This window comes from Olea europaea, chromosome 7 (assembly GCF_002742605.1).
Source record: "Olea europaea var. sylvestris chromosome 7, O_europaea_v1, whole genome shotgun sequence".
NCBI lineage: Eukaryota > Viridiplantae > Streptophyta > Magnoliopsida > Lamiales > Oleaceae > Olea > Olea europaea.
The window spans coordinates 4,535,678-4,550,708 of NC_036243.1; the positions used below are offsets into that span (position 1 = coordinate 4,535,678).

A 15,031-nucleotide genomic window follows, 5' to 3' on the forward strand; every position below is an offset into this window, starting at 1 on the left:
TTTTGAGCTGTTTATTATGTTCTATGACTATGATAATGCATTTCCACTGCGAACTGGGATAAAAAGAATTCTCTATTAGATTACCACAATACATTAAAGAAAGGGAAGAAAACAAAGATGACAAACAAACAAGAGACAAACTTCAAGCAGTTGTCATTTTCAAACCTTTTGATGCAATTTATAATTGATAATTCATGCCTTTTAGTGACATGATTTCCACTGAAATTGCTGCAAATAATCTCGAGGATCATAATAAATTAATTGATAATTGACTGTTAAACCAAATATCTTTGTGCAAATTGAAATATTAATTAATAAAAAAGTTGCAAATGTAGTTATAATATATGAAATTGTTGCATAATATATGTAGTTGAGCTACTTGCGTAAGAAATCTAGTTATAATAATTCCCAGAAAGAAAGAAGCCTCTATGGCATGTGTTACTTTTGGCTTTAATGCTTTTAATCTCTAAAGATTGGGCGGCGTATTTTGAATAACTTTACAGAAAATTTAAAGTAGGACCTAATAGTGTGTGAAAATCAAAATAGTCCTATTTTATCACTTTTTAGAAGAGACTTTTTTCTCGTTTATTCGTCAATATTTCATGACTCAAAAGTTGATGTGCTGACCTCTCAAAACAAGACCGAATATTGGCGCATGGTTCGTGTCAACTTGACCCAATCAAGTAGGTCGGATGGTTGAGTAGGCGGGTTTAGTTAATATTTTCATTAGCTAAGCAACATGCCATTTAAGCAGTTGGCCAGTGTCTCAAGCAAACCTCAGAAAACAGCAGACAACGAGATAACATTTATTATAGATAAGAGAATATTTTACATATAAAGATTGAAAAGGTGACAAATCTTTTGTTTGAAAACTTCTGATACATTCTTCCTTAGCCCAAAAAAATCTACTTTTTTCCGTTTTGAGTATTTTGACAGCTAATTATACTGAGGATCATACCATACAATTAAGAAATGAGGGCATCAAGCTTTTCGTATTAACAAATTGAATATATATCCATTGAAATATCTCATATAAAACCTAATACTCATGCATGATTTTATATATGAGTAATCGAAACCAATATTTTTTTTTCTCACCAGCATTCTGTTAAGCTTCTCAAACTGAAGGAATGATATGTGTTGAAGAATCTCATATTGGCGTCTGGACGAGGAGGAACTAGTCAAGGCACCAAGAATGCTACAATTCATAGATATCAAGAAGTATTCATGTAACGGCAAATAAAGCCGTGAAGTCATGCAAGAGGCATCTTTATATGAGGAGGAGGCTTCGTGAGGAAGAGTGCCTTCAAAAACAAACAGAGTAGTTAAGAATCGAACCGAAAAAGAATAAACAAGAAACACAAAGCCGCGGTACTCACTAAGTGTTAAATATTTCGTGGGGACCGTAAGAGGCGCCAGGGGGTCTCCCTCCATCGTGTCTCATCTCCCGGTAGCCCAACACTACGAGCTCTTCCACTCTTTAATGGAGCTCGGCAAATCAAGTACGAATGGAGTGTGGGAACCCCATGAGGTCAAGTAGTACCAGCCTCTGGTCTTATCCTCCCAGCCGCTACCTTGGGAATGTAGAGGGTCTCCCCCCCCCAGTCGCTACCTTGGGGATGTAGATGGTCTGGAATACAAAAAAAGGCATCTCTACCCCAAGCGACGCCTCCTTCCACAACATCCAGGAGCCCACCATTTGGGGTTAAAACCTAATCCTTGTGCATAATTTTTGTAAATGATTAGCTGAAACAAAAATAATATTTGCCCTAACACTATGTTAAAGTGTGTACCTAAAAAATTTAAGCCACTAAAAACGGACAGATTTATTCTTTAATTACCAAAATTAAAGAACTAAAATACTCAATTTTCGCAACTTCCAAAAATTCTAAATTATGCTTCATCTTTCTTTCTTTATTTATCTATCATTCTGATGCAATTATTTCTCACTTTATTTTCCACTATGTGACACTTTAACGTATTATCATCTATCTCAATGTCGTTTATTGGCTATCTGGATGGCTAAAACAGCCTGAGCCATTCAATAATTTCTAAATTCTAAAACTGTAGACTAAAGGTCATAGGCACTTTCAGGGTCCCAAGCAATATAGCAGCTTCAAAAGAAGCACCAAAAAAATTAATGAGGGATTTTTTTGGCACATCCAACAATAAATATATAAAAGGATTCTTGCCATAATTTTCAATATTCTTCAAAATATTAGTCTCATCATTCATATTTGCTAAAATACTTTTCAGGAGTAAGGCACTCTCATTTTAGGGATTAGCCCTCGTGTGACTTCCATGATCAATTTTTCAACTGCGCATTTCATCAATTTTTTTTAAAATCTATTAAAAATCATATTTTTAGCTACATCAAACATGGGCTAAAGTTTTGTTTTATTATTCAAAAATGTTTTCAATATGTCTTTGGCATAGCTTTTTTTTTTTTTTTTTCCTCATCAAAATATAGACACAACAATTAGAATTATCGTTTATAAATGAGTTACAGTGAGATTTGAGTCCCGAGAACTTTAGAATACTATTTCTAAAAACTTAAATCGTTAATAAATGCGTATTTATTTAATTTTGACGTTATTATTCATTGCAAATTAGAATAAGCGATTGTCGTCGATCGCTTTGGCACAATACAAGTTGCGTACATGCATGGAGAAGGATATATCCTAGACCAGCTTATAGAGGTTGTAATCTATTTGGATCGTAGGTCAATTACTTTATTTAATTTTCCCAACATGAACATACTCAAAAATATTTTAATTTTTTTAATTTTCCAGTTGAATAGTTGACCTATCTAGACAATGGATCATCTTGTCGGATCATCTGGTCGATTCAGGTGGAGACGTGGAGAATGGTAAACTTGTGTCATACTGTATTTGTAGTAATTCTATATTTTTTCTTCAAGATTTTTAATGGGCAATGACCCAATTAAATCGTGGACCATACATATGGGCTCCTGCTTCGGGCTTAAATGAGCTAACCTTTTGGGCTTCCAGTGGGCCTCGATCAATTAACCTTTTTGGGCTTCAACTGGTGCAGTTCCGAAGAAGTATGTGTAGGTTGCTAAATGGGGTAATTGGACAAATTACAAATAGCCATAAAATCAAGGGGGATTTTGTTAAATAGTCTAGTCAAACAATGTATTTGATTAAATAACATTGTTCCAATGTTTGTTGGTCAAATGACCCTCAATTACAAAATATAATAAACAAATAATATCAAATGTCCAAAACACCCTCACCATGGAAAAGACTCAAACACCCTTTCAATCCAATCAATTTCCTCAATTCATCTCCAAAATGCATCAATGTATTTCTCTGTGCTTGCTGCCCTAAAATCATATTTTTTTCATTATATTCTTTAGCTATCTTCTCCAATATTTTGATCATTTGAACAAGAATTTTGGTTTCCATATTATCTACCATAAAATATCTACTATATTTGAAGAAAAAAGAAATGTATTTTTAGAAATCTCATGTATATTTGTACTTTTATTGTTAAATATAGTATAAAATAATGTTTTAGTTGATTTTACTTTCACATTTGGTGTATTTTGTACTGTCCGCAACTATTGGACGATAACGGCAGTCCAATCATTATTTGTGGCGTAGAACGACACTACATGCGTTATCTTCTATGTAAAATATAGTGAGGTTCAAAAATTAAATATTATTTATCTAATAACAATTAATTTCAAAATATGCACGTCATCAATTATTAATATCGTGTTTACATAGTAACGACAGTTATGCCGATTTCATAATAGTAACGACATTTGTGCTATTTTCTTTTTTCATGTTGATTAAGTAATAAGCATAACCGTCAAATTTTGTAAATGACATGTCCATCTTACAAATTTAATAAGTTTAACTTATTGAAATCAGGACTTGATAAGGTCGTGGATGCTCATATTCGTGTTATAGACAGAACGACATATGTGATGTTACGTTTAACGACACTTATGCCACTTTATTGATTTATCCAATACTTAGCTTCTTTTCCACCTCAATTACCTCGAGCATTGAATCCTCTAACTTAAGAAAGTTAGAAATGTTAGTTATGTGATAAATATCGATATAATTGACATAAATTCTATAATATTGAATGAGCGACATCATAGGTCATAATCTACGTTTATTAGAAAATAAAATTAATAAGCATATCTGTTAAATTTTGTAAACGACACATCTATCTTGTAACATAAATGAGTTCAACTTATCGAATATCGGGGTTCGGACGGGTCGTGATTGCTCATACTTGTGTTTGTAACGACACACGTTACGTTTAACGGCACTTCCGTCATTCTGTTGATTTCTCTAATATTCTACTTCTTTTCCACCGTAATGATCTCCAGCATTGGATTCCTTAATTTAAGAAAGTCATAAATGTTGATTATGTAACAAAGTCCAGTAGAATTGACATAAATTATATAGTGTCAAGTTGGTAAAATCACAAGTCATTGTCTACATTCATTAGAAAATATAATTAATGTTCATATTTTTTAAATTTTGTAAACGACGTGTCCATCTTGCAACATATATGAATTCAACATATCGAATGTCGGGGCTGGGATGGCTCACGACTGCTCATACTCGTGTTTATAGATAGAATGATACATGTGACGTTTAATGGTACTTATTGATTTCTCCAATATTTTGTTTTTTTTTATCGCAGAAACCTCGAGCATTGGACCTTATAACTTAAAAAAGTCAAATATGTTAATTATGTGATAAATATTAATAGAAGTGACATAAATTATATCATATTGAATGGGTGACATCACAAGTCATGATCTACATTTGTTAGAAAATAAAATTAATGAGCATATATCTTAAAATTTGTAAACAACACATCTATCTTGCAACATAAATGAGTTCAACTTATCAAATATCAATGCATGGACGAGTCATGACTCGTGACCTATAATTTTTTAGATTTGTAACCAATAACATAAACTGTGACCTATAAAATTGATAGATAAATTGTGATCCATGACTACGAAATAATCTGTGACCTATCAAAGTTTTGATTCGTGACATTGAAATAATTTGTGGCCAATTAATTTGAAAATATGTGACCAAAGAATAAATCTCTGCCCTATACATGTGTACACGTCATTAATTGTATAATTGTGTATTTATTATATTTAATTAATAAATATTTTTAATTAATTAGATAAAAATCTAATTTTTGTATTAATTAAACTTTAAGTCTCTGTTTGAGCCACATTTTTACCTTATTAAAATGAAAAATATGATCGTTATCCATCACATCAAATCATCATTTTTGAATTTCTATCTCTGGTGTGAGGTCCATAATGGCTCTATTTCTCATTCTCATTCTGATTATAACGTGGCTCAAACAAGCTCTAAATATGGTTTTTGAACTATACATACTTAATACATGGTTTATGAATTTTTTCCAAATATTAAGGGTCATTTGGGAAAAATATCAGTTTACAAATTAAAAATTACAGTTAAAGAAAAGAAAATTACAATTACATCTTGATCAATTGGAGAAATTTCTTGAAACCCCACATCCATCCGCCTCAGCCATCAGCCATCGCCACCGACCGCCGGAGAATAGTCACTAATTTTGCACTTAAATTTTGGCGGCAAATGACGGCAATTTGTGTCTCATATCCAATTTCTGTATATAATACAGATAACTGCATCTAATCCTTTACGGCTTATGTATTATTGTGGAGCCAACTAACTTTCTTAAGTAAAATTAAAATCCTATATTGGAGGATTTCATATTAATAGGTACTGCTAGTTTGGACAATATTAGTTTTTGTTATTTTGTGGATTAAATTAAGGATTCTGCGTGTTCCAATGGATGAAATTAAGGATTCAGCGTATTTCCAAGATTCACCATGTACAGAAATCAAGTCCTTCTTTGACACAGCTCCTCCTCTAAAGGATGTTATTGAAATCAACAGAAAACTAGAGGAGTTTAAAAAAAGGAATCATTCATCATCAGGTAAGCATTCTCATAATTACTTGGGGTGCATATTTTTTTTTTCCTTCCGCACTACTGCTTTATAATTTCCAATATTGCATAGATGTAATGTTACTATGTACTTCAGAGCACAAAAGAAGTAGGAGGGTGGTTTGTATTACATCTGGTGGGACAACTGTTCCTTTGGAGCAGCGATGTGTTCGTTACATTGACAACTTCAGCTCAGGTCACAGAGGAGCTGCATCTACAGAGTAAACATCATACCATGTTTCATTTGGGGTGGACAGTTCTACAATTTACTTATGTTTTGACATAGTGAAGTTATACAAACAGATACTTTTTGAAGGCTGGATATTCTGTAATATTTCTCTATAGGAGGTAAGTTCTTCAGCAATTAGATGAGCTTATTTGAAGTTTTAATTGAACTATTCAATTGTTCATGAAGATGTATCTTATGATTTTGTTGGCATTGCTAACCGTTTAGGAATACATATGCAGGGGAACCTGCCAGCCATATTGTAGGTCTCTTCCGGATGATCTGTTGCTTGAATGTTTTGACATTACTGATGAATTAAATATTGGAGGTTAGCAGTTTATTATCATTCAACCTCCTACGGTTCATAGAGAACCACTGGATGCGATCATTTTGAAGAGTGTGATTTGATAAATTACTATCAATGCAAAAACATCCTGGACTATAAACATTGTTTAAGAAGGTTATGACTTTATTGCAATTTTAGGCAACAATTTTTTTGGAACATGTCTTTAATCGTTTATGGAATGATATCCAAACTAAACTTCATGCTAATGAATATGTATCTCCTGATATTTTGACCAGTTGCTTGTTTTTGCATTGAATAGAGCATTCCTTTGGTTCTTTTCTTGATTGCTACACCTATTTAATGTTTCAGTGAATCCTGGGGATGTTGAAGCAGTGAAGAGAGCCGTCAGTGAACATCATTCTGTATGGATTTTGAATTCACAATTCCAATCTTTTTATATTAATTATGTGATTGACATTCAGACTGATCATTTTTACTGCAGGCAGTTATCAAAGGCAATTTGTTGAAACTTCCCTTTACAACAATTTTTGAGTATCTCCAGGTTTTCTTTCATTATTTTGTCTCTAAGATTTAAACACTTGCTATTTACTGTGTAGAAAATTGTTAGATTTTCCCTTGGTCCGATTAGGCATAGTATTTACTTGAATAAAAGAATCTACCTTTTTCTGAGTTTTCTAACCTGCAATTTATTAAATTTTCACGGGTATGCCTTTCAATGAACAAGTTTGTTGAACTTATATGAGTGTAGCTATTCATCCAAGAAGTCTAGATACAAATTCTGCTGATATATGTAAAATTACTTTTATATTTCAGGGACTAGGCTTGGACTCTACTTGCTGTAAATCAGACAATATATTCTTTCTTATTTCATCATGTTTATCAGTAAAGGACACTTATTTGCATGCTAATTTGTTTTTCCATAAATACAGGACAAAATCTTGTAAATTGTGACCATTAGTTGTGTGATATGTAATTAGGCTTTCATTTGTTGTATGTGCATGTGTGGGTGTGGACTTCTAGTCAGATACTGAAAGATGATGAACTGTCAATTCTTTCAGAAATTTAGGAGCAAAAAGGACACTTCTGTGTAAAATAGCCAGCTTCTATATTTAAGAATTGTGTATCATATTTCTACCCATACCCCCATTTAAACTTTCCAGGTATTACTATGCAAATACTGTTGGTTAGTATCAAACTCTACACCAATTTTCTAGGAAAGAAATGGTTATAATAATTGAAGATAATACCTGATAGTATGGACCTATAGATCAGTAATCACTCTTTTCTTCTTAGAGGAGAACATCACATTTTATGAGAGCTTACATCCTTGGTAAATGGTTTCTTTCTTTGGAAATGTAAAGAATGTTTTGGGTGGCTCTCACTTAATTGATTTATGTTGCACTTTGTGTTTGCAGCTCTCCATCTCCCCATGCACCTTTTTTGTTCCTTTGATTTTCATTTCTTCATTTACGGAAGACCATTATGCATGGACAGATTCTACAGTTGATTGCATTATCAATGAGGAGCCTTGGATCAAGTGCTATGTTCTATCTTTCAGCTGCAGTTTCTGACTTTTACGTTCCATGGGAGGCCATGGTAATAAACTGACTCTACTGAAGATGTCATCTCATTTCATTTTGTTATTCTGTTCATCTTTATCATGGGTAAATCTCCCTGAAACATTTGCTCAAAGTTAAATCAAGGCCTGGCATTTAATTGTGTTGTTTCAGGGCTTCGTTTGGTGAAGCAAAAGGCAAGTAGATGTGTTTCACTCTTTTTATGATGTCTAGGATCATGTTTAAAAGTCATAGTGAAAGTCAGACGCTAGTGCTTCCGTCATTTAAAGCGTCCTTCATCCTTTTATTTTGTAAATTGGTATATTGGGCCTAATTTCTCTTTCGCATCACATTTTACTGATTATAGAAATGAATCTCTTGTGAAGGATATCATTTGGTATGAAGATGAGTAACTATGAAATGATACTATTTTGACTCTTTTAATTTACATTCTGGATGAAATGAGTTCTTACTTCTGGTTCTCAGAAACAGATGCATTTTCCTTGTTCATTTTGTTGTTGCTTCTGTAAGCATCACTCAGTGATGACTGAACATTCGAAATCTACTTCCACTAGACTTCTTTTACCAGATCATGTAAAGCACCCAACCACAAAATGACGCAACAAGGAAACAATTAAAAGTCTATTCAAGGCGAAAGACTAATAATCAGTAGAATTCTAGTATATCTAAATTATAATAGTTTTATTTTGACAATAACGAACATAAACTTCTTGGAGGTGGACTTTTGAGGTCTAGGGAATATGGGTTTGAAAAGACTCTCTAAATTGTAATGAATTGGTGATATTCATTTCTTGAAGTTAAAAACCTTGATGTTCACCCAGTTATACAGTTTTATTATCATAATTATTCTGGAAATTGCTCATATTTTGAGATCTTGGTCATTTTGGAATGTGGTAATTTGATCTCTTATGCATCTTCAGCTATTTTTAACTCAATAGTGGCTGAGATTACAGATGGTGCATAAAATTCAGTCCCATACTGGTCCTCTGGACATGCGGCTTGCTCAAGTCCCTAAGATGCTCTTAGCGCTGAGGAAAGATTGGGCACCTCTGGCCTTCTGCATATCATTCAAGGTTAGATATCTGCCAGTGGAGTGTTTTAATTTTGATTTGTACTTAAGTAGTATACGGCTTGTGATAAAACAATTAGGGAGAACTGGGGGCCATGGATGCTAAAGTTCCTATAGTTATCGTTATGGATTGATTTTTAGACAAGGGATCTGAACTCGTGCATCTGTCCACAATGTAGATGTGACATTCATTTTGAATGTGTAGTTCATATGTTTCTGTATGTGCGGCTTTTGCATAGTCCCCTATCCATAAATAAACAAAATTTAACTTGGGGACTTCTGAGTACTTTCCCCCTCCCCAGCTCGCGCAAATAAAATCCCTCTAGGCCATACTTATAAAATGATACAGGGATGAGAACTGCTATGTAACCTCTCTTGTAAGCAATTTTTATACTAAGCGAAACTTTACAAGAAGAGAGCTCCTTTCACTGCATACAATTTTCACAAGCATTTAGTTCCACGAGCAAGACATAAAAGAACACAATTCACCAGAACATTTGTATTCATGCATTGTAAGTAGAAACTACATGGAGCTTATTTAATTTTCCACGTTCTTATTTTTTAGGACTTAGTGATTGAAGTCATTTGGAATAGGCATTATACCCAGAAAAGACCTTGTTGAAATAGGTAGGTGATAGAAAAATTTAAATCTGGCAGACAACAGATAGAATGAAATATATGAACTTCTCACTTTTCACTTCTAATTTTTTTGTATCTCAAGTGTGTGTGATCCAAATACAGGACAATTAGTTATTCAGCCTTGTGTATGATTTATCTGTCCAACTTGACAACTGGAGACAGATACAGAGATTCTTCTGGAGAAGGCTGATATGGCCCTTACAAAGTATAACATGCATATGGTCGTGGCCAATGAGCTTTTAACCCGTAAAGAGGAAGTTATAGTCGTCTCTAAGAGTGGAAATATCACAGTTTGCCGAGACAAGAACCAAGATGGTGCTGATGTGTAAGTATTATGCCCTAGGTCCAATCAACTTTGGACATAAATACTTTTATATATAATTAATGCAATTAAATGGCAGATCTATTATTTAATTAATAGACAATTAAATAAATAATAGAGTCCGTAGATTCAAATATTTGTAATTTGTTAATCACAAGGAGTTGTGATTGTGAGATACAAATTACATCTGATTGAATCTTAAATCATCCGTGGTCGTAAGTAATAACGAGATACGGATATCGTTATTACGGATAGACCATCACGTGTGGCATTTCTTACTTGTGAAGTAAGTAGCTGATCTCACAAGTTAAAGTGTGGTGACACTTAAATGAACACGTGGATGTTTGTTATAGAACAAAACATTGGAGACCCGTCGAGAGATTCCACATGGATAACTATCTGAGTGTCGGTGGTTAATCTCTAACGTTCGGTAGTGAAATTGGTCCTTTGACTTGAGGTCGTCATGGTACCTTATATAAGGACAGTCATACTTTGGCGGTGTTGGATGTTGCTTTGAAAAGGGCCGTTAATACGACATCGTTCGGGTACGTCAAGAATCGTATGAAGGTTGTGATTGATCAATAAAGGATTCGTCATTCTTAGATAGTAGGAGATTATGATCTGCGTTTCATTCAATTAAGTCAATGATGAAATCCTTGGCGAAAGTGTACTCATAAGTCGAAGAGGAGTTTTCGATTTATATTGACTTAATAGTGAAGTGAAAGATATGATCGATGATCGAGATTGACACAATTCCATATCTCGTAATTGATCGGATCATATTGACGAAGGGATTATAGTTTCACGGTAAACGAACGAATTTGGTTTTGTCATACCACGTGACATTTTCCGTCACATGTATTGCCCTGACACATTGCTAGATGTCAATCAGGGACGACGAGTGTGAATTGACGATAAATTAAAATGGTATTTTAATTTATCAATTTTGATTAGATCAAAATAATATTTCACGTCGTTAGGTATCGTGGTCGGGAACCTAATGGGTCGCACACAAAAGAGAATTGGAAGATTGCAAATTGCCAATTGGTTAATTTAACAATCGTTGGATAAATTAATTAATTGGTTTTATTATTTATATTTTCGAATTAATTAATTGGATTAATTAATTCACGGACCGAGTTTAATTAATTGGATTAATTAATTATTGGACCGGATTGGACCGAGCCTGTTTGGGTTTATATAAATACATAACTAGGGTTTGAGGTCCATTATGGTTTTCATTATTCTTTCTTAAGAGAAAACCCTAAAGGCTGCAATCATATTCTCTGTATGGATCACCGTTGGAGGTTGGACAATTGGACAGTTGTGGTGGCGAATCAAAGTTGTGGAACGAAAAGAAAAGCAAAAGGATTGCAGATCTGAAAAAGGTATAATCTTATCACAATTTCTATCTAAACACAAAGGCGATTCTTGGTGGGAATCGAAAATTATTTTAAATTCCGCTGTGCATGTATAAGTAGATTCCCAAAAGGATGTAGAGAGCCCGCTGATCGAACTCATTGTGGATCGACATTCTGAATATATCAAAGATTTGGGCTCTTGATTTCAGCCAAACATTTGATGGGCAGCAAAAATTGCGGCCTCCTGTCCGGATGCTGACATTTCGATTCAAGCAATATGTTTGTTTCACATAGTAACAAGCCTTGGTTAAATTAGTTAATTTAAATATAGAAACACTTGGATGAAATATGTAGCATCGACTTTTGTTCTAGAAGAAGTCGTGCTTTTTGTTAATATTTCAGTTGGTTATGTTCTGTAACTAATGCAATTGGTAAAGGAAGTTTTTATCACTAATCTTAGACGATATAATACTGTCTTTGATGAATTTTTTGTGCTTTTGGTTCATATTTCAGTTGGTTATTGTTCTATAACTAATCCAAACAGCAAATGAAGTTTTTCTCACTTATCTTAGAGATGATATATTTCTTCCTTGATGCTGTCTTTGATGAATATTTATTTGTCACGTCTAGTTTTTCTTACTAATCTTAGTGGGTATATTTCTCATTAATTGTTTTATAAATTGAAATTTTTAAAAATGTGAAAACGTCAAGTCGAGTAATACTATTTTTCTAGATCGCTTATGATTAATCATCAATTGTTAATTTAGAGTTTGTTTGGAGAGATTTTTTGGTACTTGTGACTTTTCCTTATTTTGAAACATACATTCTCAAAATATTATTTTTCGTTTGATTTTTTTTTTCCCGCAAATAAACACTAAATGATTTTCATACATCTATATTTTAGATGTTCAATCACTTAATATTTATGGAGATGTCTAGACATTATTATTATTCAAATTATGAAAATAAAAGTTGAAAACCCGATTCGATTGAAGGAATTAATTGAGATCACACCTTGAAATCTCGAATGAAATGATTTGCCTGTAATAATGATAGCAAAGGAAATTACCATTAATTGCTCGGTGGGAAATTAACAAGATCCATACGTTAACCTCAAAATCTGCGAAGAGATCTAAAGCATAATTTAACGTTAATGTCGCATGATAACAATAAACTGATAAAAGTAATTTGACAAGGAAATGAAAACAAACAGTAGCTTCAAGTTCACCCTGGAACAGTGTGCACCATTAACAAGCATCCAAGAAGGAAATTATCAAACAGTAGAAGTGATAAGCTGATTGGGATTGTCACTAATTCGTTTGACCACCTCTTCCACGACCAATCGGTGGCCGTGAAGGCGTTCTTGCCAAAACGTTGTTGAAAGGAGGATCAGCGGCGGCTTCCGGCGGATCAGTTGGAGGAGGGACAGTGGCGGGTAGATCAGCTGGCGGCTCTTGGCTGCTCATTTCACTGATACCCTCCTTGTCTTTCTCTTCAGAAGTTGACGAATTTTCAGTTTCAAACCCTAAACACTTGAGGAGAGTTTTTATGGCCACTTGAATATAACGGCAGGGATTTTGAACACAATAGGTTTCTGTATTTTGTCTTCCATTAATGTTTTCAATAGTTTCCTCCATTTTTTTCTTCTTCTTCTTCTTCACCAGATGTCTGTATATATTCTTTAATGTTCGGTAGGTAGTGTGACATTAATGAACTTCTGCAGATTTTATTTTTAGTAAAAATATTATTATTTTTTCCCTACGAATTTATGTTTTTGCTCCTCGATGCCACATGCCTTGTTCACTTTTTTATTTGTTTCCCCACATAGGTGATAACACTGTTAATTTTAAATACATATATCCTTAATTTGCACTCCATAAACAAAGTTACCCGCAAGAATTTCAAATAAAAAAGAAAAGGAAAATCTAGCAGCTAATTGAATATTCCTAATCTCAGCAATTTCTCCATGCTGCTTCTTCGACACTCATGTCAATCAATTTTGACACAGAATTTCCATACCTTACAGTGAATCCAGGCACCAGTGAAGGGTTACTTACAGGCTAGATTCTAACATTGGTCGCGCCGGTCAATTCGGTGACTCCAACTATTTTGATGTATTCAAGGATCAACTATTTTTTCAATAGTTGAATTTCGACTTTTCAAGTTTGTAGTATATTAGAGAATCTTTAACAAACTTTTTCAACATAAGATGCTCTCTATTTTAATGAGTCAACTCTTAACTTTAAATTATGCTCCAATAAGCTCTTTCAATTGACGTTTTAATTTTGAGAGTTGGTTTGGCTCCAAACTCACCCTCTATAATTAAATGCATTCAATGTGTTTTAATTTTTAATTGAGGAAAATAATTCAATAATTTTGAGGAAAGTTGGTGAAAATGAAAGATAGAAAAAATAATAACTATTTTTCGGAAGTAATAAAATTAAGTGTTAAATATAAAAAGCATGCTAGAATACTTTAAAGTTTTTGCTCTCTAAATTTATAGATACTTTTTACATTGTAGAATATACTCTTTAAAAATAGAGAATATCTTGAATATACTCTTAATATTCTAACTTTTTTAAAGATAAACTTAATTTTCATTAAAATACTAAAAGACAGAAAAAAAAAATCACCAATTCCTCCCTAGCCATCTTCAGTTCCTCTAGTTGTATCTGAGAATGAATTTAATTCGTTATAATTGAAAACAGAAGTAAATACGTATTCTATAAATTGGATTTTTATTTATTTATTTATTTATTTTTAACAATTTCAACCTAAAATGTGAAAGAGTCAAGTCGAGTAATACTATTTATCTAGATCATTTATGATTAATTATCGAATGCCAAATAAGAGCTTGTTTAAGAGAGATTTCTTAAAAATCATTTTCCAAAATTATATTCAACCACACATCCTCCAAAAAAAAAAAAAAAAAAAATCATTTGAAAAAATTCATCCATTTTTCTATTTTTAAGAAGTTCAATAACTTAATATCCATGGACCCGTCTAGATAGATAGCATTATTCAAATTCAAAAAGTAAAAGATGAAAACCCGTCAATTGAACAAATAAATTGAGAGAATAATGCTATTTGAACAAGGTCAATGATAGGCATTTTTTTGACAGACAGACTTGGAAGATTTTGATGGACAATTTTTTGTTCAACTTTTTTTAACTGTCAGTGGATGATTGTCAATTGTATTTGTGTATAAAAATCCATCAGAGTGTGTTCCTATAGTGGAATTGAAATTGTGATTACACCTGAGAGCTCAAATAAAATGATATGTGCGTAACTATTAATTGCTTGGTAGAAAATTAACTACAATGCTGCTATGCGTATGGCTAGGGTTTGACACCTCCCGGACAGCACACTCACAATAGAGATAGGGAGCACTTTATTGGAAATTTTTTTTATTCACATAGGTTTCACACATGTGAGTATAGATCAACCAAGTGAAAAAAATTTCAGTCAAATGAGATGAATTCAATTAACAAGATCCATGCATTACTCTTAAAATCTGTGAAGAG

At 33.1% G+C, this 15,031-nt stretch overlaps 1 protein-coding gene across 1 annotated transcript; it reads left to right on the forward strand.

The window, feature by feature from the left end:
- The first annotated feature begins 5,522 nt into the window (after nt 1-5,522).
- LOC111396735 (phosphopantothenate--cysteine ligase 2-like) lies at nt 5,523-11,992 on the forward strand. Its single transcript, XM_023023223.1, has 10 exons — nt 5,523-5,997; nt 6,104-6,227; nt 6,310-6,354; nt 6,475-6,560; nt 6,888-6,940; nt 7,021-7,080; nt 8,034-8,135; nt 9,070-9,189; nt 9,977-10,139; nt 11,628-11,992. The coding sequence occupies exons 1-10, from the start codon at nt 5,850-5,852 to the stop codon at nt 11,708-11,710; spliced, it is 984 nt and encodes a 327-aa protein (XP_022878991.1). The 5' UTR covers nt 5,523-5,849; the 3' UTR covers nt 11,711-11,992.
- Nucleotides 11,993-15,031: the final 3,039 nt, after the last annotated feature.